This window comes from Trachypithecus francoisi, unplaced genomic scaffold (genome assembly GCF_009764315.1).
Source record: "Trachypithecus francoisi isolate TF-2019V2 unplaced genomic scaffold, Tfra_2.0 Lachesis_group4, whole genome shotgun sequence".
Classification (NCBI taxonomy): Eukaryota; Metazoa; Chordata; class Mammalia; order Primates; family Cercopithecidae; genus Trachypithecus; species Trachypithecus francoisi.
Genome location: NW_022681469.1, coordinates 96,712,331 through 96,736,327, shown reverse-complemented (window position 1 = coordinate 96,736,327; position 23,997 = coordinate 96,712,331). Strand labels below are relative to the sequence as shown.

Here is a 23,997-nt window from a genome sequence, read left to right as displayed (position 1 = left end):
ACTCCCTGGACGACAAGAGTGAGACGGGAAAGGTAGGAAGGACGTTCTAGGCAGAGGTGGTAGGTAGGATGAGCCAAGGCATAACATTTTAAGAGTTGATGGACTATCCAGTTTGATGAAGAGAAGGACTGTGTAATGGGAAAAGTAAGAGCATACAGGAGTGGAGAGGTAGATTAGGGTCCAAGTGGTGTAAGTCCTAAATCCCATAGTAAGTCCAAAGACTATTCTGTAAACAGCGAACAAGGAGGTGACATGGTAAGAGCTATCTTAGTGGAAAGTGTTCTGGTGGTGACAGAGAAGGGCAGAGGCTGGGAGTACAGGCACAAAGTGATGAGACCTGAACTGGGATGGTCACAGTGAGAGGAGGAAAAAGACAGATAATATCAAAATACTGGGAAGTTATAATGATAGCCCCTAGAAACTAGGAGTTGGGAGTAGGGTTGAGGGAGAAAGCAAAGATGATTCCACAAGAGATAATAAGTGGTGTTGGTACAATCAGGCAAAAAATAAAATAAATTCCACATGGATCAAAACTTTAAAACAATTAGAAGTACAAAACAATACACTTTTAATAATAAGATGAAAAATCCTTTCTAGATAGGACACAAAATCCAGAAGCTATAAAATAAAATATTGATTTATTTGATTACATATCATTTTTGTGGGGTCAGTTTTTAAAAATGATGTCAAAAGGCAATCAACACATTTAGGAAAATAATTGCAATTCATATCACAAAGACCTACTTTTATCAGTATATAAAGAACTCCAACAAATCAGTACGAGAAAGGCCAGTTACTGTAAAGGCAAAGAGTTTGAACACATAGTTCACGAAATGGCATGCAGATGATTCTTAAACATATGAAAACTTTAATCTCACTCATAAAAAGAGAAAATGCAAATGAAAACTTCATTGAGATGCTATTTTTCACCTATCGGGTTGGCAAACATCATAAAATGTGATAATAGTGTTGGCAAAGGTTTGAAGAAACAGGTATTCTGTATACATCGTGGATGGAAATGTAGATCGGTCCAAACTAGCAAGCCATTGGCAGTATCTGTCAAAATTGCAAATGCATGCACTCTTTGACTCAGCAATAACAGTCCTAAGAACTTTATCCTACAAATATGCAAAATTCACAAAATGATGTATATGCAAAATTGTTTCTTGCAGTATTTGAATAAATAGATTACAAGTAACTTAATTTTCATCAATAAGTACTGATTAAAAAATAATGGAGCTGTTAAAAATGAGGCAGCTCTAGCCGGGCGCGGTGGCTCAAGCCTGTAATCCCAGCACTTTGGGAGGCTGAGACGGGCGGATCACGAGGTCAGGAGATCAAGACCATCCTGGCTAACATGGTGAAACCCCGTCTCTACTAAAAATACAAAAAACTAGCCGGGCGAGGTGGCGGGCGCCTGTAGTCCCAGCTACTCGGGAAGCTGAGGCAGGAGAATGGCGTAAACCCGGGAGGCGGAGCTTGCAGTGAGCTGAGATCCGGCCACTGCACTCCAGGCCGGGCGACAGAGCAAGACTCCGTCTCAAAAAAAAAAAAAAAAAGAGGCAGCTCTACATTTTCTGATATGGAATGATATGTGAGATTTATTGTGAAGTTAAGAAAGTAAAGTATAGAATATCCATATATATTTTATATGTGTATATACATATACACATGGACATATATTCATACGTATATGCATACATAGTTAAAACTGGTGGGCTGAGGCTGGTGCTGTGGCTCACACCTGTAATCCTAGCACTTTGGGAGGCCCAGGTGGGCGAATCAGCTGAGGTCAGGAGTTCGAGACCAGCCTGGCCAACATGGTGAAATGCTGTCTCTACTAAAGATACAAAAATTAGCTGGGCGTGTTGGTGTGTGCCTGTAACCCCAGTTACCCCGAAAGGTGGAGGCAGGAGAATCACTGGAACCCAGGAGGCAGTGGCTGCAGTGAGCCAAGATCATGCACCTGCACTCCAGTCTGGGTGACAGAGGGAGACTCCGACTCAAAAAAAGCAAAAATCCTGGTGTGCTGAAGCCAGTTTACACCGGTATGTGGGAACCAACTGTACACGACTTCCCAAGCCCTTGGCTGATTACTTCATGTTGGTAATTTGAAGCCAGCCACAGTGGGGTATTTACACCATGGAAATCAGGAAACACAAGACATGAGAACATTTTTGTTTTTGTTTTTCCAGAGAGCTGGTTGATAAATGTTTAATTGTACTCACTGTATATATATATAAATATAAAATATCTTTTGAAGATTATAAAAGAGGTTGCTGTAACATCAGATTCTCCTAGGAAGGAGTAACGGAAGACAGGATAGGTATGAAGTTGAACTTATACCTTTTGAATATTGTTCCATGTAAATGTGTTACTTATTTGGAAGTAAATGTATAAAGCAAACCAAAAAGTAACTGCAGAGTTTCAGGCCTATGTGACTGTGTTATTTCTGGTGCCATTGACTACTGCTGGGGAAAACAGGAAGATGAGTAGATCTTAGAGAAAGAGAATGCTTTTGGTTTTGAATATGCTGAGCTTTAAGTGTATGGGTGGTATCAGTACAGACATGTCCAGCAATAGCTCAAGAGAGAGGGCAGAGCTGTTGATCAGTTCTAGGAGTCAGCAGTTTAGTTAAAATTGTGACACTTAAGGCGGCCCTCACCTGTAGAACAATGTTGCTATAACCTCAGCCTGAGTTGAGGCAGGTCCCAGGAGAGAAAGGGGGAAGCATGTGGTACCTTGGGGAAGGTAAGCCGAGAGATGGGTAAGGAAAGGGTAACTAGTCACAAAGATTGGAGGACCATAAAATAATAACAATGGTAGTTTCTTAAATGAAATATTTGCTGGAAGTGAGACACTATTCTCCGTACTTTTTGAAAGAACATCATCTGATTTAATTCTCACAATCATTCTCTGGGGTGGGTACTTTTTCCATGATAACCGTTGAGTTGGGGAGGGTAATTTCAAAGAATAAACCAGGAGAGATCTCATGGGAAGGGTGTTAATAGAGCAGGACCTTGAAGTGTGATACAATTTCAAAAGGTAGAGAAATGGGAGAGAAGGACATTTCAGGTAGAGGGGAGTGATGAGCAAAGGTGGAAACAGGGTTATCCCTTGCAGCTATAGCGTAAGAATTCATGGGCACCCAAGGGTGGTACATGGCTACTTCATCCTCTGGTCATTGGAGAGCCACAGACTGTTTTGAGCAAGGTAGGATGTGTTAATCTGTTCAACTGGTAGTCAAATACAAATGTTAAGTGTTGTATGATTGGAAGATTTCTGTGTGTACGTTGTGGGAAGGAGGGATGATAGGAAACAGGAAAAATTACCATAAAAATTTGAGATAATGTAGATGGCCTGTGAATACAGATTTAGACTGTCTGCGAAGAGGCATTGTGATGGCTTATGCAAATTCAGTCTCTCAAGCTGAATTTGCCTGTGTGGCAGTGTATTGCTTATCTTATGTATTAGTCACTTAGGGGATGTTTTTCATATATTTTCCAGAAGACTGTGAATGGGGAATAAGCAAAGGGGCGGTAAATAAAGAAATGATTATTTGTTGACATACATTTGTGTGTATGTGATTTATATATGAGTTTTGCCTGGGAAGTAATGATCAGCCTCATGAGGCACACACAAGCCCAACCTCTTTAGAGAGGCACTGTGTTTGTACTAGCAGTTATTTTACCTTATAAACATACATATACACAAACATAGTGTAAAATTCCACCCTAATTAGGTTTTCAGCTTAGTCTTTCTCTGGGCCAATGTCTTCTTTAAGTTTGTTTTGTATGTGTGTCATTAAGGAATGATACAAATAATAGGGTGTCAAAAAGGAGAGTCTTTGGCCTAAACATTGCTCACAAAAAGGATTGCTTGGCCTTCTTCGTGCACACCTGCCAATGCATCATACTTCTGACTTGTAATTCCTGTTTTTCTAGTCTTTCATCCTGTGGGGCAAAATAACATTCCAGCTTGTTTGTTACTTTCAGTTCTGCATCATTTGTTCCTTGATTAAGGGCCTGGAAGCCCCGCTTGTTTGTGGCATCCAGAGGTCTTATTTTCCTGCGTGTATCTAGTTAGGTGTAGATAGATCTTTATATTAGATGACTGCCTTTTCCGACCCACAGATAAGATGCCTTTGTCTGACGGATGCTAGGGGCCAGAAGGACAGGTGGGAGTTTGGTTTCTTTTGTAAAATGTGCAGTGTGTGGTCTCCACAGGTGCTGGATTTCTCTTCGTGGTTAAGAACTTCCCAGTCTGGGGAAAATACCCATGTTGTAGGAAGTGAGATCTGTGGGTCTTGCTGTAGCTAGTTAACTCAGGCTGAGGTTATAGCAAGTCATGGACCTCCCACATCCTTTTGAACAGTACTGTTTCTCCTTCTCTCAGAGGACTTGTGTGAGACTTAGCCAGGTGTCAATGGATGTGAAGGGGATTTGGAGGAAACAAGGGCAAGGCAACATTCTGGCTGGGCAGGGAGCCAGCTGGAGGGGTGGGGCCACATGAATGGGCCACACCCTTGAGGGCAATAGTTCTGAACCTCAGCAGTGTCAGAGTGTCCTGGAGGGACTGTAAAACAGTGAGTTGAGTCCGTGGCAGTGGCTCCTGCCTATAATCCCAATACTTTGGGAGGCTGAGGTGGGAGGATCGCTTGAGGTTAGGAGTTCAAAACCAGCCTGCTCAGAATAATGAGACTCAGTCTCTACAAAAACAAACAAATAATTATTTAATGAAACAAATTGCTGGTCCCCACCCCCACAGTTTCTGATTTAGTGGGTTTCTGATTTAGTGGAACCTGAGATTCTGCAGTTCTAATAAGTTATTAGGAGATACTGACTCTGGTTCACGGACCCCTTAGCAAATCCAAGCATTGGTTCAGTAGGCAAAAGACCAAGTCTTAACCAGCCTGGAGTCCATTCTGATTCTGAGAAGAACGAGAGAATTCTGGTTATTAGATTGTCATAACCCCCTTATTTTATATAACACTTCCACAATTGTAAATCACTTTAATATATGTTGCTTCTCACAACAAAATAACCCTTTGAGGTAGGCAGGGCAGGTATTAACCTTGTTGGATGACTAAGGAAAATCAGATTGAAGACAGATGACTGACTTACCCTGGGGGCAAAAATAGCTTAGCTCATACTTATATCTAGATTTTCTTACTGTAGATTTATTGCTCCTTCTACATTGTCTTTTTTCCTTGGAAAATACTACATTTTATTCAAATGATTTTTAGACAAAACAAAATTAGGGAGATGTAGAATCCTTTCCCTCATGCATTCACAGTAAATGTTTTTTGAAGACATAATACAGAGCACATACTTATTGTTGAATAAATGAATGAATGGTTTCCATAACTCACTAACTCTACTTCTAAACTCATGCACTTTTAGTGGCCCAGTAGTATCAATTACAAATAATAAGAAAAGCACAATAAATTAATTAATACAACATGCCTATTAAAAATACTTCCCAAAAGATTGCCTTTAAAGCTAGTAAAAAGCGGCCGGGCGCGGTGGCTCAAGCCTGTAATCCCAGCACTTTGGGAGGCCGAGACGGGCGGATCACGAGGTCAGGAGATCGAGACCACCCTGGCGAACATGGTGAAACCCCGTCTCTACTAAAAAAATACAAAAAAAAACTAGCCGGGCGAGGTGGCGGGCGCCTGTAATCCCAGCTACTCGGGAGGCTGAGGCAGGAGAATGGCGTAAACTCGGGAGGCGGAGCTTGCAGTGAGCTGAGATCCGGCCACTGCACTCCAGCCTGGGCGACAGAGCGAGACTCTGTCTCAAAAAAAAAAAAAAAAAAAGCTAGTAAAAAAGCTTAGAGATCATCTGCTCAGTTATTGCTCAATGTTTGTCCAACTTTACTTGTTTTACTCACAGCCCCCGACACAAAACAACTTTTAAGTTTATAATAGTTTTAGAGGAAGAGAAAAGATGGGAAGATAGTACAAAGAATTCCCATATGCCCCCAGTGGTTTTCCCATTGTCAACATCTTACCTTAGTATGATACTTTTGTCACAATCAGTAGACCAGTACTGTTGCAGTATTAATAACTAAAGTCTATACTTTATTCAGATTTCCTTAGCTTTTCCTTTGTGTCCTTTTGCCGTTCCAGGACTCCATGTGGGGTTCTTTGTTATCTTAGTTGCCATGTCTCCTTAGACTCCTCTTGGCTGTAATAGTTTCTCAGGCTTTCCTTGTGTTTGATGACCTCGAGAGCTTTGAGGAGTATGGTAAAATATTCTGTAGAGTATGTCTCCATTGGGATTGGTCTGATGATTTTCTCGTATTGGACTGGGGTTATGGGTTTGGGGGGAAGAAGATTACAGAGGTAAAATGCAATTCTTATCACATCATATCAAGAGTATATGTTATCAGAATGATTTATAGTTTTGGTCATGTTGACCTTGCTCATCTGGCTGAGGTAGTGTCTGTCAGGCTTCTCCACCATATGGTTATTTTTTTCTTCCCCTTTCCATACTATACTCTTTGGAAGTAAGTTACTATGCACAGCTCATATCTAAGGAGTGAGGAGTTACGCTGCACTTCCTTAAGGGCAGTGTAGCTACATAAATTATTTGGCATTCTTCTGTGAGTTGGATTTGTTTCTTCTCCATTTGTTTATTCAATCAGTTTTTTAAATCAGTGTAGATCCAGTGATCTTTATTCTATACTTTGGATTATAATTTAGTAGTACTTTATTTTGTTGCTCAAGGTTGTCCAGCTTTAGCTATTAGGAGTACTTTCGGTTGGCTCCTGTATCCCTTTGACGTAAGTCCATCATTGTGGATTTTTTTTAGCATGTCCTTACTTTTTGGCACTACAGGGTACTCAGGCTAATCTTGTATAGTCCTTGTCCCTCCTCTACAATCATTTTTTTGTATGGGTAGTGTTGGTCTTGACCCACTAAATTGATTTCATCACCCACTACATGGTTTATTACCCACAGTGAAAAACACTGATCTGTTTTCGCTCCTCACATGTTAAAGATAAGAAAATAGACACCTCAGAAGGTGAAATGGTTTATCTAAGGTTACGCCTCTGGTAGCAAATCCCAGGCTTGGACAAGGTCCTCTGAACTTGTAGTCCTGACCCTTTTTTACCACTCCATGCTGGCAGATTCCACCACTCAGAGTCTGGTTCAGTGTACTCCCATCTCACCCAGGTCCTTTTGCATAGGCAGTCAGATGTGCACTCAGCCGGATGTGCTACTGTCTGCCCTGGGCAGATATCAGCACAAAGGGGAAAGTGGGTTGGCCGGATTCTTGGTGGAGGTTGCCATGGTGAGTCTGTGTTGCCTGGTTGGAATGGAGTTTTGTCATGGTGAAACAATTACAGACGCCCAGAGTGGCACTGCTGACATCAGCATTTTGCAGTTGTGGTTTGACCACATGACTGGCCTCTGTGTTCTGGGGAAGTTGGCAGAAGAGAGGCTTTTAGAATCCAACACCTGCTTCTTTGAGTTCTCTTCCTTTCCATGGGGGAGGATGAATTCAAGAAAGAAGTGAATTCAAGCAGCAAACCCCTCAGATTTCACTTTATCCTGTGAACTCCTGACATCCACAAAAATAGAACTAAGTAGACAGGTTTTTGGTGTTCTAAAAGCCCAAACAATCCGGTATTAGGATCGGGTGTGAAAAATCAGTTATGCCAAGAAGCTTATTTTCTTTTGTGAGCGGAAATAATTCAGTCATCAAAAAGTTCTGAAGATGCAGGGAATAATAAAGGACAACCTTAGTTCATATTCATTTCCCAGAGTGTTACATTTCAAAAATATTTTAAAACTTTTTGTTATAATTGAGGATGGGCACTCTGGCTGAAGAATTATTCCTATTAAGGGTTTTAAAAGAATTCAGCAATGGTGCTGTATTAGGGCATTTGTTTGCAAGTGACAGAAACTCATCCAGCATAAGGACAATGTAAAAGAAAATTTATTGGCTTATGTTGCTGAAACGTCCAAGAGTAGTGCTAACTTCAGGCACAGCTGGACCTACGGGCTCAAGTCATGCCGTTAGAGCCCTGTTTCTTGCCATGTCTTAGCCTGTTTTCACGTGACTTCATTCTCAAGCAGGCTTTCTCTGTGTCTCTTAGCAGCTATAGGCTTGTTTCCTATATGCCTAGCAACTCTTAATTCTGTAGATGCGTCTTGGCTCTGGTTGTTTCCACCTGGGTCATGTGTCTGATCCTGAACCAGCTACTGGGGCCAGAGTTGTCAGGGCTGTTACTGGCCAGGCACGGGCCAAGCATTTTGTTTTGTTTTGTTTTCTCTTCTCTTCTTTTCTTTTTCTTTTTTTTTCTTTCTTTTCTGTCTTTCTTGTCTTATCTTTCTTATCTTTCTGTCTGTCTTTATTTCTGACAGAGTTTCACTCTTGTCGCCCAGGCTGGAGCATATGGCATGATCTCGGCTCACTGCAACCTCCGCCTCCCAGGTTCTAGTGATTCTCCTGCCTCAGCCTCCCGAGTAGCTGGGATTATAGGCGCCCCACCACACCTGGCTAATTTTTTATAGTTAATAGAGATAGTGTTTCACCATGTTGGCCAGGCTGTTCTCAAACTCCTGACCTCAAGTAATCCACCCGCCTCAACCTCCCAAAGTGCTGGGATTGCAGGTGTGAGCCACCGAATGTCTCTTTATTAAACAATAGAAAGGTTGATGTGCTGATACCAAAATGGGGAGTTGGCTGGGCAGACAAAAATAATGTATGTCTGTCCTTTATGATGTTGTGAACAGTGAGGATAAATGCTTGATGAATGAGTAAATGGCCAGCTCGATGCTATCCATGCATTTGTTTATTTAGTCCTTTACCAAGTTATATTCATTTATTGTATGGACTTTTGAGCCCTTTTAGAGAGATATCCTTGTTTAATGCACTATGCCGACTACCAGTCCTTGGTGGGCCCTGTTTTAGTGTGTTCAGACCACTATAATAAAATGCCAGAAACGGGGAAGTTTATAAACAATAGAAATTTGTTTCATTCAATTCTGGAGGCTAGGAAGTCTAGTATCAAGGCACCAGCAGATTTGGTGTCTGGTGAGGGCCTGCGTTCTCATAGATGGCACCTTCTAGTTGTGTCCTCTAAATGGTGGATGGGGCAAGGCAGCTCTCTGGGAGCTTTTTTGTGGGAACGCTAATGCCATACAGGAGGACTCCGTTCTTAAATCACCTCTCAAAGGCCACACCTCTGAATACCATCACCTTGGGGGTGAGAATCTCAACATATGATTTTTGTGGGGGACATAAACATTCAGACCATACATAGCAGGACCTCAGCAAATGCTTCTTCTTGTGAATTTCAAGTACACTTGGCTAGATCATGGTGAGCCTCTCTTCCCTGAACCTAGTCAGATACTGCTCTAAGACTAACCAGGTGAGTATTAGACAGTTTATGATTGGTTTTGGCTGAATGGATAGCCAAAAGACCATCTTTAGTAAAGACACAGATGTCCTTAATAAATCTGCTTTACTGTTGGGGGAAAGAAGATATCTTCCTTTTTCCCTTCGTGCCATTCTTAGCTCAGATTATCGGTGGTTAATTCTAATCCTTCCTTTTGTAAGGGGGAGAAGAATTTAAAAAAGAAGAATTACATGAACAAAGAATTGTTCCAGGTTTAAAAAAATTATTTCGAAGTTTAATTATTCAGATCCCTTGCTGGTTTTCCTTGTTGCTACCTGCCTTCTGCAAATTTCGCTGCTTATTAGTACCACTTCCCGAAGGTGGGCAAGGTAAGATTGAGGGGTGTAATTAAAACCTTGATAGCATCCTATCTTTTTTCTTATTTCTTTTTGGAGGGACTCTGTACTTGGTGATACTTCTGTGCAAAACCAGTTTTGTACATTGACCAAGATGAACTGTGATGGATTATCTGTGAAATTCAGTTAATTATCTTTTTGTGTTTCCTTTTACAACAGGAAGTTTAAAGTTGGCTGTGAAGTCACCCCTGGTTACTGGTGGTCACCTAGACTTCACATCTTTTTCCTTTTCTTTCCTTTTCAGTTTTGTTGGGATCAGATTAAAAATGAATTAATGTCAGATTCGGAAGAGGGTAAGTGTTTGGGCCTGTTCATCCGTCTCGGAGTGCCTCTTCTATATTTTACAGCCCAATAGAAAAGATTTTTAAAAATCTGCCTCCATTGGCACAGATAATTGAGTTTACTATATTTTGATTTTGTGTTGTCCAGCTTCTGCATTTTTTCTGCTCTGCTTGACTAGCTTAGCACTATCAATTTATTTTCCTGTTTTTAATCTCCAAAGTATTTGTATGTGGGTTGTGGTCAAGATTCATAAAAAACATTTTGATTAGGTTTCTCATTCATTTATATACCACACAAGCGGGGCATGCCTTTGTATTATGAGAATATTTTTAGAAGAATAATGAGGTGGAAGGATCTGTGTTTCATTTCCCTTAGTTTTCCTCTATTCAGACACCTGCAGTTGCCATTAATTACTCCTCCTGCGGTACTCTTACACTCTCTTTGTCTGTTGTGCAGTGTTTTAAAATAATATTGGGAGGGAAGCTAGGTGCTGAGGCATATATCTGCACTGGAATAAATAATAGTTTTTTTCTTAGTAGTTCAACAGAAGGTTCATATAAGAGTAATAGCTATTTTGGTACTATTTAAGGAAATTCTTTTCTTTTATCTTTCTCTGCAATCTTTGCCTACTCTCAGTAGCTGATCTCTGTTGGTCACCTCACTTTATTCTTAATCAAAAAATTGGAATACGATTTGTGACTCATGCATTGTTTCGGAAATAGAAAAAATTTTTTGTCCAAGTTCTCTTTTCAGTGATAGGCTCTTTGGTCAAACCAGTGCAAATCAGTTGGGTTTTACAAGTGGCTGATAAGCATGTCAGCATTTAGAAAAACATTCATTCATGAAAGGTATTTTAAAAGGAATATATTTTCTTTTGGAAGTTTCACCTATTGATTTATTTTAGGAACATTTTTATTAAAGTATAATATGCCTGCAGAAAAGTATGCAAAGCATCAACGTATAATCTAATGAGTTTTCAGAAGATAAATAACCTGTGTAAGCAGCATCCAGAACAAGAAACAAATTATTACCAGCTCTTCCGAAGTCCCTTTAATATAGCCCCTAGTCCCTATCCCTACCCGCAATGGGTAATTTCCATCCTGATTTGTAACACCATAAGATTAGCTTTGGTTGTTTTTGTAACTTAGGTAAATGGACTCATGCTTTAGGTCTGTGAGAGTCATTCATACTTTGATATGTGTTTTTAGTTTGTTTATTCCCATTGCTGTTAGAATCGCATTGTGTTAATATGCCAAAATTTATTTATCCATTCTATTATTGATAAACATTTGTTTTTTTTCTGTTTGGGGTTTTTATGATTAGTGCTGCTAGGAATATTCTCATACATAACTTTTGGTGAACAAATGTGTGCGTTTTTATTGAGTATATACCAAGAAGTAGAATTGCTGGGTCACAGAGTTAATATATGTTTAGCTTCAGTTGATTCCCCCAAACAGTTTTCCAAAATGGTTGTGCCCATTTACGTTTCTTCCAGCTGTATATTCTAGTTGCTCTGTGTCTGTACTTGTTCTTTTCTTTTTTATTTTAGCCATTCTAGTGAATGTTTAAAAATTAAAATTCATGGATTATAGAAGTCTCTAATCCCCTTTAATACTTTGATCTTAGTTATGTCCTTTAGTCATTCAAGTCACAGCCAGAATTTCAGTGTTAAAACAAACATTAAAAAAACTTAGAGAAAAGATGATCAGCATTTAAGTGGTGATATGGATGTCTAGGCCAGAGAAGAAGTCTGTGGATCTTCACTTTATTCTCTTATCCCCATCACTAGATTTACAACATTGGTTTGGAAGTTGAAAACCACATATGCAGTTAAAATGCAGTCTTTTTAATTCAGTCTTCCATGCCACATTAATTGAGTGAATGTGCTGAATATCACAGGGAATGCTAAGATGAAGAATATAATCTGGACCTTCAAGAAGTTCATACGTGTACATGGAAGAGTGAAGTGATGCTATTATGAAGCATTAAAAATGCTCCCTGGGCACTCTGAGGAAGGAGTGATTAAGTCCTATGAGAGGAATACAGGAACACTTCATAAACATTGAAATGCCTTTGAACTTGACAGTTTTGTAGGTGAAGTTGGAAGTAATGGGCGTTTCCCAAAATGTAGCCCATTTGGGGAATAGCAGATAGCTCAGAGTAGTTGGATCATAGAATGTGCAGAGTAATACAAAGGGAGAAAGTTAAAGGGCGTGAAAGAAATTTTTTTAATATTCAAAGAGAGACTGTCAATAAAAAAAAAAAAAGCCAAAAAAACCTCATTAGAAAAAGCAATTAAAACACATGGAGATAGCATTTTTTACTATCCTATTGACTGAGATTTAACAACAGTGTTTGATGAGAGATTTATATTGATCAGCATGTGGAGAAATGGTCTTCATTTATGGCTGGCAGGAGAGTAAATTGCTCTAAACCTCTATGGTGGACAATCTGGCGGTCTTTTTGAAAATTGAAAACGTGCATGCTGTTTGACCCAACAATTCTCCTTTTAGAAGTGTACCTTACAAATATGCTTATATGTGAGCAAAAGATTATGACAGTAAAAGACTGGAAATAACCTAAATGTGGGAGAATGTTAAGTAAATAATGGCTTATATAGAGAATGGGGGAGCTTCCTCTTTATTGATATGGAACAGTCTCCAAAATTTATTGTTAAATGGAAAAAAGAATGTGTAAAACAGTATATGATGGCATTTATGCAAAAATTGGGGGAAATGAACATATTTCTGAAAAAATAAGTATGGAATTGAGTATATTAATTGCTTCCTGAGAGAACAAGATCATGAGGACTTTGAATTCTAGTCTAACAGTTATATTTTTTTAGGTTTATAAAACTCATCTAAGTGCACTCCCTCCTTTTTGGTTACTGTTCTCACAGTAACCAAGTGAGAAAGCAGTTTTTATTTGTGTTTTACAGACGAGAAAGCTGAGACTCAGGAATTTAAGCAAAATAATTCAGTGGTTGATATTAGAGAACATTAAGTATATTATTTAAGAAATCACTTACATTTACTGTATTTTGTTACTAAAAAGACAAAAAACAAAATACTAGAGTATTTTTAGAATGAATGTGTACTGAATAACAGCAGTTGAAGCTTAGTGATTTGAGACATGTTTATTAGTAATTTTATCTGGATCCTTACCTGAGTACCCTATTACCATGATCAAATTTCAGCTGTTCAATCTAGATTAAAGTTTGGTTTCATACTCTCTATCCCTAGGTGGAAACGTTGGAATTCGTTAGGAAGGAAGTAATTGAGGCCTTGATAAGTTTTTGCTTAATGCAACCTGAGGATTTGTTTTTTAGGGGCATTTGGAACTGTAATCCTGTTTTTTGTTTTTTGCTTTTTTAATTGACCGGAAGGCAGGTATTGGATTTGATGGTGAGTTTTTTTTTGGTCTTTTTTTTTGTCTGTTCTACCATGTCTCAGCAAAGTGTGGATTAATGTGACTTTAATAGTATTGGCCCCCTTCTTTTAGAGTATTAAATTCCTCTCTTATTAGAAGCAATGGGCCTATTCAATTACAGAGACGGAAACTTTCTAGAGTGGCTTAAATAGCAGTTCTGCCTACTTAGTCTTACACCTGCATAGCACCAGGCAAGGCAGATAGCATGACTTATTCTAGTTATATTGATGAGCAGACAGAACTCATGGTTGTAAAGGGATGTGCCCAAAATCTTACCACTTTAATTGATGGAAGAGACAATGAATTAAAAAACTAGAAATTCAGTAAAACAAAGAGAAAACATTTTAAAAAGGAATTTCAACGGACTAAAAGAACTCCATGAGAAGAAAGTAATAATGGTTGAAAGGTAAAAGCATTAAGAAAGGATAAAACCTGAATTTTTCTTATAAAGAAACAAAACAATATATCTCCATTGAAAAATAAAATTTTACTAAGATAACACAAGTATCTAAAAGACAGATGGGAAAAACCACAAAATATAGAAGAAGGCCTGTTTTACAAGGAAGAATACAAAGAATCAAAAAGTTTTAGGTCTAACAATGAGACTAACTTTATAAACAGAAAACCTTCCCTGATAAATGTATATATGCCTCATGTGCATAAGACAAAGGAAGATGGCCATTGGATAGTGAAAATATGAAAATGGTAATTCTAGTGCTTTACGTGTTTTATTCTTCAGTTCTTCATAACAACAAATACATGGACAGGGTAGGTGGGACATAAAGCCCACCAGAGTAGAGAAAACTAATGAGAATTGGTTTTTAAAAATTAGGTGTATTCTATTCTGAGTGCCCTCATTCCATAATGAATAAAACAGTTCTATCCACTGGCATCCTTTGCACGTGTGGAAATATCTCAGAAGAACAGGGAAGAGTTGGTTAACTGGGAGCCAGGTGGCACCTTTGAGGCTGAGTCAGGGGCAGGCTTTTCAGTATTTCAGTCACAGAGCAGTTTTATTGAAGCCTTCATGGCTAAGTGGGTACATGCATGATGGGAATCAGCACTGAGTTCATATCCAGATGTTGACTGTGGGTCACTTTCATCCTGGGAGAAGTCAGTGAGTATTTTCCATGGAGACTGATCCAGGGCCTGATGGAAACGGGCATTTTCATTAGTGATGTAGAATATAAAATGGAAATTATACTCTTAGGGTTTGCATAATCTCATAGCTACAAATGCAAGGTTTTCTCAGCCAGACCAAGAACTAGTTTGAGTGAAAAAAATCTGAAAGATCTGTGACTAAACTGCACAGCAGTGGCTGTGCTGAAGAAGCTCAATGATGGTATGTTTTTAAAAAACATTCATTCTGTAGATATTTATTGAATGCCTACTAATGTGTCAGACCCCCTTGTGGGTCCAGGGGATACAACAACAAAGTCTCTGCCCTCATCGAGTTTGCATCATAAGCAAATAAATATATATGTCAGGTGATAGTAAGTGCTGTGGAGAACAGTAAAGCAGGGATAAGTAGGTTAGAGTGTATAGGGGACGGGGTGCTGCTATTTGATTTTACATAGAAATGGCTGAAGGCCTCTCTGATAAGGTGACATTTGAACAGAAACCTAAAGAAAGAGGGGAAGCACAGATTTCACAAACATCTACTTAGAGAAAACAGGAAGTGCAAAGGCCCTGAGGCCACCCCAGTAGCCTCTCCTCCACAGAACAGCCAGGGAGAATCACTAGAATGGAAGCTCTATGAGGGCAGGAACAACATGTATCTCATCTACCGCTGTATTCCCAGCACTAGAAAAATTCCCAGCACATTGTAAGTGCTCAGTATATTTTTGTTGTTGGGATAGATTAATTGCTAAATGACATGGTAGCCCCCAAACTCATTATGGGAAAAATTTGCTTTTTTCCTTATTGGTGGGGAATTAACTGGTAAATTGACCTGCTACTGGCTTTCAGCAAATTCATGAATGATTGAACTCTAACAGTTTATTAATTAAAAAATAATTTTGTGGAATTCTGTTATGTGTCAGACACTGTTCAAGTGTTGGTAATATGTATAGTAGTGAACAAAATAAAATCCCTGCTTTCGTGAAACTTGAAATAAGGCTAACTCCCTGGCAGAGTTGACAAATGGTCAGATATTGAGAATCAAGAAGTAACCAAGGCACATTATGGATCTTTGAGGCCATGATTATGGAGGCATGTTCACATTTCCCTTGCCTGCCCTGTTGCCGCACCCTCTACTCCATCCTTAGATCCATTCCTTTAGTACTGTTAGCAAGAACCCTTGGCCCCCATGGGATACTTTTTATGCTCTTTCCAAAAAACCTTTCAAAGTGTCTTCCACTTTTATAATTTCTAGGTAATGTGGTTTGGTCATCATATTCCTGCTAAAAATTTCCAGGTTTGAAATTAAAAGAGAGGGTCAATGCAAAATGACTTTTTGTTTGTTTGTTTAGGGTCCACATCTTTAATTCTTTTCAGTGTACTGTTGGAAGAACCTAAGTTTATTTGTAGGAGATGGGGTCAGGAGGATTGCAGACTTGCCTTTTTACATATTGGCCCCCTCTGTCCCCCCACCTTTTTTTTCCTGATTTGTGTGAGAATTGGCCAGGCAGCACTGAGTAACAATGGTTGGGATAGAGAGAGTGCTATTTGTCTAAACACTTTGTTTGCAGCAGAAATGCCAGGGTTAACTGGGTCTCTTGCGGATATGATTATATGAATTCAAGCAGTGTATATGATTCTTGGCATGAGAGTAGCTGTAAAAATATTCATAATTATATAGAACTTTTAAATCTATTTTGGTCTGATGCCTTACCTTGGGACTGAAAGATTTTGACATCCTTGTGGAGAAAGGATTAAAAAGTAAGTCTCTCTTGGTGCAGAGAATAAATAACTTCACGTCTAAAAATATCTTAATGTGCAAAAAAAAAAAATTAATCCAAAGTGTTTGGACAGACTTTGCAGCGCAGCCAGATGATTCCTGGTGCTCAGGAGAGTATTTTGGCTTGAGTGATTCTGTGTTTGGACATTATCACTACTTTGTTTGCCTACATGAAAACGATAGTTTTGGGAGAAAGTAGAAGAGTGGAATACCATGAAAGAGGAAGGAAAGTCTTGGATGAAGAAGAGCTTCACAGGGCCTGTTTGGAGCTGCCATTTCCAGTGTACCTAGACCCCTTTCTCTGAGTTTGTTCTAAGGTTCATCTAGTGACTGAGGAAGTGTTCCAGACTACTGAGCATCATTGTGATGATTACCATGAAGATTATTTTCTTCATGAGCTGTTTTGTCTCACATTTTGTAGCAAAAGCTATTCCTGGGATACATGTTGCCTCCGTCTAGTTCATGCCGTTGGACATTTAATGGAGAGTTAGACGGCATTGACCAATTATTAAATGGAGCTCCAGTTGTGCCTTGATCTAAGTGACTTGGAGTTTTATTTTCATTCATTTGTTCAGCATTTATTGGGCACCTACTATACCAGGATCTGAAATAGGTAGTGGGTATAAATCTGCAGCTTCTGTTTAGAGTAAGCTTCCTTCCCTGGCTATGAACTGTTTGATCACTGATACAATCTGACTGCTTCCTAATGTGCCTAATTCTTTTTCTGATGATCTATTTAGTTTTCATACTGAGAATAATAAGGAATGCTCAATTAATAAACCATTTTTTAAGATGAATATTCAAGTTCGGTTGCAATTCAGCAGACGTAATACTTTTTTTTAACACAATACTTTTATAAGACACACTTAAACTCAACTTCTGAGCAGCCTTTCTGGCAGAGATAGGAAATTAGAACCTGCTGGTGTAATTTTTTTTGAAAGAAACTCCAGGGAAGAGTTGCTTGGTTGGGAAAGATTGGGCTTACTCCTTGGCAGAGCTGACAAATGATGGCATATTGAGAATTGAGCTATAGATGGGTTGCCAGAATAATTAAAGTGATGAAGCAAAATTACTCAAGTGAAGGCTTTAATCTTTTAAGATAGTATTATTAGCAAAAGCCCAGAGTATGTATTTGTTTACTTTTTAGAGACATGGTCTCACTCTGTCGTCCAGGCTGGTACACAGTGGTGTGATCATGTCTCTCTGCAACCTTGAAATCCTAGGCTCAAGTGACCCTCCTATCCCAGTCTCTCAAGTAGGTGGAACTACAAGCATGCACCACCATGCCTGGCTAATTTTTAGATATTTTGTAGAGACAGTGTCTTGCTGTGTTGCCCAGGCTGGTCTTGAACTCCTGAGCTCCAGGGATCTTACCACCTCTGCCCCCCAAAGTGCTGAGATTACAGGCATTGGCCATCCCAGAGTTATTTTAAATGAGACTGGGGAGGGGGAGCAGGGTTGGTAGGGAATTGGGTAGGGAACTATTTTAAATCTGGGAACCTTGATGGTACTCTTGTTTATAGATTCAGCGGATGGTTTGCATATTGGTAGAGCAGGCCTAGAATCCTGGAAATAACCTTACCATAATCTCTATAGAGTTGATGTAATGCACAGTTAAGAATGTTGCAGGATTTTGCCTGTGAATATACATATGCCTGGCATGAACTGTACTGAGATACATAAAAAATTTGAATACCTAGTCTCCAAAGGTGGCTCATATGAGGATCTTTCCATATTTATAGAGCGACATCTAAAATTTCATCCAGTTTCAGGATATTCCTTAAGGGTATTAAAAACAATATTTTAGACATATTAGATTAGATCATATCTTCTGAGGTTTGTGAGGTTTCAGTTTGCTACAGGGCATTGTATTGAATGTCAGGAGACCTAGATAACCGGGTGTATGATTAGTGATTACATGACATTGGGCAAAACTTGAGCCTTGTGGGCCTCAGTTTCTCTGTCCTTAAAATAAAAAGTTGGACTACTTATGTTCTGCTTAGCTTCTTAATTTTTTTCTTAATTCTGTTTAGATTACAGATCCTAACCCACATGAAATATTAGCCTATTGAACAGAATTTTGTGCATCATTTCAGTGTCTGGGTAGTTCAAGTGCCTCCTGCCTATTGCATTCGAAGACTAAAACTTAAAGTCTGAGCTCCTTTTTTGAAGCTTGAAAGAATGGCTGGTGGGGAGGCCCCTCTCCATTCATCCCTGTCCTTCCTTTTAGTTATTAGATGTTATAATCCAGTTAATAATATCCCCAAGAAGTGTTGCCGTCAACAGTACTAGAGCTCTCTACAGTCTCATTCATGTTGGAATAAAATGATTCCTTTTTATGTTTTTAAAAAATGAAAACATTTGAGGTCTCACTGGAAGTGTTTATTCATTCGAGCTGAAAGATGTACCGTGGGTGTTGTGATTTTGGAGAGCTTCTGCAGCAGGTTTATGTCTAGAGTGTTTTGTCCCTGTTTGTGTTTGTTTAGACTGAAATTAATAGTTTTTCTTGCAAGCTATGAGGATCATTAATACAGGTTTCTCCCCCGTGGTGTGTTTGTCAGCTCTTACATGGAAGAGCAAAATGAAAGAATATTTTTTCTTTTAAGCTCAAAGCTTATGTCTTTACCATTAAATTGGGGAACTTGGGAAAAAATAAAAAAAAAAAATCCTGTGTGTGTGAGTAGGGGAAAGGATTTGTGTGTATGCACAATGATAAAGTTTAAGTCATAAATACTAATAGTCTTCTGGCTTTTGTAAACCAGATTTCTTTCTTGGATCTAAAATTTTTTTATTTTTTGTGCCTACACCCGTAGTCAAGGATTTGATGTATATATTTACAGTGATTTATTTTTTGGTTCACCTTTGTTTTTCATTTTTCCCCTTCCTTTTTACCAGAAGGAATATGAAGTTACATATAAATTCTACATAATTGAAAAAGTGATTTTGATTTACTTTTTACTTGAGCAAGGAGTTGCTTTTACTTAAAGGCATTTCTATTTTTAAGAAATTTGAAAAAACCCCACTTAAGGATCTTACATTAGGCCACTAGCATTTACATTAGGCCACTTACATTAGGCCACTAGCAAATATTTTTAGATAAGATTTTGATTGATTTCTTTCAGTCTAATTCCATAATCTCGAATTTCTTCATTTCTTTTCTCCTACTTTCCATCCTCTTGATGTTACAATAATCAATAATTTTATTTAGGAGATTCTTTCTTTTTGTTGGGGCTGGTGGTGGGGAGGGAGATTGTTGTTTTGAATATTAAATGATCATTTAATGGGGCTTTGATACAATATCATATAAATGCAACTTTAATCCATTAATTCAGATTTAAGGCTTAGCTTTATATAAATATTAAACTTAATTTTTTTTTTCAACTCAAGTTCAGTCTCCTCTGATTTTGTAACAGACTTCTAACTGTTGAGCATTGACTTTAGACAGTCCTCTGTGGTGACTTGAGTTCCAAATTACACAACGACTTTCATTCTGCACTGATTTGTTCTGAATGACCCTCTTTCTTTCATTTTACCCTTATCATCTTTGGCTAAGAAATTTTACACGTTTTGTGTATTGAACTAAATAGTTTATGTTTTTCCCTTTTGAGAGCTTTGATGAGTTTAACTTTTTCTATATTTCTTGGATTTCAAGTTGTAAGCCCTAGTTATAAGGACTTAAATGAATATTGATATAGGCATTTCGATTCTCTAGAAATCTGCTTTCACCAATGTGTGTGTGTGTCTGTGTCTGTATTTTTGTATGTACATGTCAACGTGGATGGATATTTGCTCCTGGAGCCTTAATTGCATTACTAATGTTTTTTTCTGGTAAAGAAAGGCAGTATGGCAAAATGACATGTTTCCTTAGGAGCTTTTGTGCTGGCACTCCATGCTGCTACAAATACTTTTTATGACCTGGCTTGCGAATCTAATCATTTATAATAGCATTTCTGTGGGGGAAAAAAACAGATTGCAAATTCCAAGCAGTTGACCTATAAACATATTTTTGAAGCATGAAGTATCGGTAAATTGGAGACTGTTGAAACAGGTCCATAAGGTCTGGGCTTAATTTGGGTTCCCATGAAAGCAGAGCCTGAAGCAAGGAGATGGATGCAAATAATTTATTTGAGAGGTGATCTTAGGAAGCAGCGCTGAGGGAGCAGGGAGAGAGGCAGGGAAGGAGGAAGTCAATAATAACAGGGTGTGTTATAGTTAGAGCATTTACACAGCCATCCCTGTACCTCTCTGCTTGAGGTTGTGCACTGGGCCATTTGTACTCCTGCTTTTCTGGGTCACTTTTGCCTTCAGGCTGAGTTGATACTGCCCAGCATCAAAGAAGGCTCTGGGGACAAAAGAGACACTTAGGCTGTCTTTAGTGGGAGGTGTCAGCTTGAGGCCACCCTATTCTGAACTCCCCACCATGGCGATGGCTAAAATCAGAGGTGGGCGGAGGGAATACGACAAGGGGACATCAGGAGTATCTGCTGCTAACATCTAAAATGGATTGATTATATACAGTTCAGCTAACCTACTTCATTGAATCAAAGACTGTGTCAATTGTAAGATCTCCCATTAGTTTATGTACCACTAAGAAAGAAAATGTCCCACTGAGGAAAGAAAATATGATGCCAAGTAAACTATGATGGCTGTTAAATGTGAGACACACCCAGTATCAGAGGTATTAAAATAGGAGAAAGAATGTGTTCCAGAATTGGTGGAACACAGTATGTGATGAGTACTGTGAAGCTATGCTGTAGGTCTGTATGTCATATTATGGGAAGATGTCAGGAATACATTGTTAAATGAAAATGGCAGGTTATACAACAATGTGTGAAATGTGGTTCCGTTAATGTGAATAAGCAGATTGATAAATTCTAGGTGAATTTACACTAAACTACTAATATGAATTCTCCCCAGTGTGGTGAGATTACTCACTATGTTTTCATGGTGAGATGTGCATGGTGTGACATAGTTTACAAAGAAAAAATAAAGATGTAGAAGTCCAGAGAAATCATGATATGCAGACTCTTTTGGTAAATCATTAACGTCATAAAAGCCAGATCTAAAACCTCCTCTTGGAAATTGTTTAATTAATTTCTGTTTCTGTTGACTAGGAGCAGTGTTGTCGTTAGGAACAACTGATTTCCTGTGATGACTCATAACTCAGCCACATACTTTGTATCCACACCTTGGAAGAGCTTGTCCTGAGGGAGCCCCATCTACCCTCTCAGTTAAGATACTTCAGATCTCTTTCTTCACTGTTGATGACAGAGGGCTTAGTGAGATTAGCTGGCTTCAATATTAGCCTAGGTAGACAAATACCAAATCAAGATGTAAAATTGAGGATCCTGAGATCTTTAAAAGATAATTTGGGAATTATTTACTCAAAGAAAAGATGGAGACTTCCTCTTCCATAGAATGGATAATAGAGTAGGGCTGGAGGAAGGTATCGTAGTATCACCCATTCCAATACACCATCTGATTCTGTAATCTACGCAGCTTTGCTGATGGACATCATTTAGCCTCTGAAAGCTTTTCCATTGACTCAGTACCACTGCATGAAACCCATTCCAGCTGTGAGCTATCAAATTGTTAGAAGGGTCTTTTTTTTTTTTTTTTTAAAGATGAGGTAAATCTGCTTGCTTTGACTTCCACCTGTAAGCCGTAGGTCTACCTTCTGAAGTATTAATAGAAAAGTCTAATGTCTTCTGTATGGAAGTACTTCAACTATTCCTCTGAAGTAGAATAAGTCTGATGTCTTCCGTACAACAGTGCTTCACATATTTGAAAATACCTATCTGTCTTCTTTTTTTTTTTTTTTTTTTTGTCTTTGTACCAGATTTTATTAAAGATCTTTACAGAGCAACATCCAGACTCCAGAATACAGCTGCCAAGGAGACCCTGCTATGCTGTGGGGACTGGCTGGGGCATGGCAGGCGGCTCTGGCTTCCCACCCTTCTGTTCTGAGATGGGAGTGGTAGGCAGTATTTCATCTTTGGGTTCCACGATGCTCACGTGGTCAGGCAGGGGCTTCTTAGGGCCAATCTTACCAGTTGGGTCCCAGGGCAGCATGATCTTCACCTTGATGCCCAGCACACCCTGTCTGAGCAACACATGGCGCACAGCAGTGTCAACGTAGTAGTTAACAGGGTCTCCACTGTGGATCATCAGGCCATCCACAAACTTCATGGATTTAGCCCTCTGTCCTCGGAGTTTCCCAGATACCACGACCTCGCAGCCTTTGGCCCCGCTCTCCATGATGAACCGCAGCACACCATAGCAGGCCCTCCGCACAGCAAGCCCTCCTAGGAGTTTGTAACGCAGAGACTCTGCCTGGGCAATGGCACACAGACCTCTAGTGGCCACCTTTTCAGCATAAAGCTCTACACTGCCCTCTGGAAAGCCAAACCTCTTCTGAACTACAGCAGTCAGTTCCCGAATCCGCCGGCCCTTCTCACCAAGAACATTCTGTGTTCTGGTGGCTAAGATAATGATTTCTGTCCTGGTTGGTGTAACTCGCACCTCAACTCCAGAGTAGCCATCTTCAGCCAGCTCCCGAGTAAGAAACTCATTCAGTTCAGCTTTGAAGATGCCATCAGCGACAAACTTCCTCTTCTTGGAAATCTGCACGGCCATCTTGCCGCCGCGTTCCGCCGAAAGAAAAGGACCTATCTGTCTTCTAAGACTTTCTTTTTAGGCTATCATTCCCAGACTTGAAACCACTTGGGAATCTTCTCTCTCTCTCTTTGTCTTCCATAGCCAAGGGAGACTGTTTCTCTGTGATCTGTCCTTATTAGCTCCAGCTCAAGGGATTTCTGTATAGGTCTGTGCGCTTGCTGTATGGCATATGATAGGTTGTCTTAGTTTGATTTTTTTATTTCTTGTAAACGATTTAGAAATGAACATTGGATTAAAAAAATCATTCTTTAAGCTTAATCTGTGATACAATCTCTTGCATCTTTGGGACACAGTGAATGGATGGAGCTCTCTGGGGACATTATATTGTCCGCCTGTACAGTGTCAACCAGCACTGATCACAGAATCTGGCACATGGGTAGTATGCAATGAATGTGTGTGTGTGTATTGTGTGTGATTTAATTGGATATATATGTATACATATATATACACATGCATATATTACTTGTGTTCAGATTATAGTTTAGTTTGCAGCATATTTCTGATGTTCAAATTTCAATAAATACTGTGCTATCTACTCAGAAATAGTGATTCCTAGATATTTTTGGCAATATTTGGCTTCCTCCTTACCCATATAGATAAGTTGCTGGTATGGTGTTAGGGATTAAACATTATGCTAAAAGTGTTACTTTGAAATTCATTTCTTGATAGGGACTGAGGAAAGGTAGTTTCTGTGAAATAAAGATATGCAACTTTCAGGGGTAGTCACCAGGGGAGCAAAAGCAGCAGTTGGGAGTGATGCTCTGGAGGTTTCTGGTGCCTGGGTAAAGCTAGGCTGCATACATGCTGTGGGCTGATTCCTTCTGTAGTTGTTGAACTCTACCTGGAAGAGCTTTATTCAGAGAATTTCCTAGCTGTCTTTTTTCTATATTAATACATTTTTGGCAGGAGAATAGTGAATAGTGACATTGCACACATTTATAG

The 23,997-nt window shown here is 39.2% G+C and overlaps 2 protein-coding genes across 8 annotated transcripts in view; one reads left to right on the top strand and one right to left on the bottom strand.

Moving 5' to 3' along the window:
* OSBPL3 (oxysterol binding protein like 3) overlaps positions 1-23,997 on the top strand; it is a 183,546-nt gene that overhangs the window by 10,711 nt on the left and 148,838 nt on the right. The window lies entirely within an intron of this gene.
* LOC117073326 (40S ribosomal protein S3) lies at positions 22,184-23,055 on the bottom strand. Its single transcript, XM_033194117.1, has one exon. It carries the CDS (start codon positions 23,011-23,013, stop codon positions 22,282-22,284), a length of 732 nt encoding a protein of 243 aa, XP_033050008.1. The 5' UTR covers positions 23,014-23,055; the 3' UTR covers positions 22,184-22,281.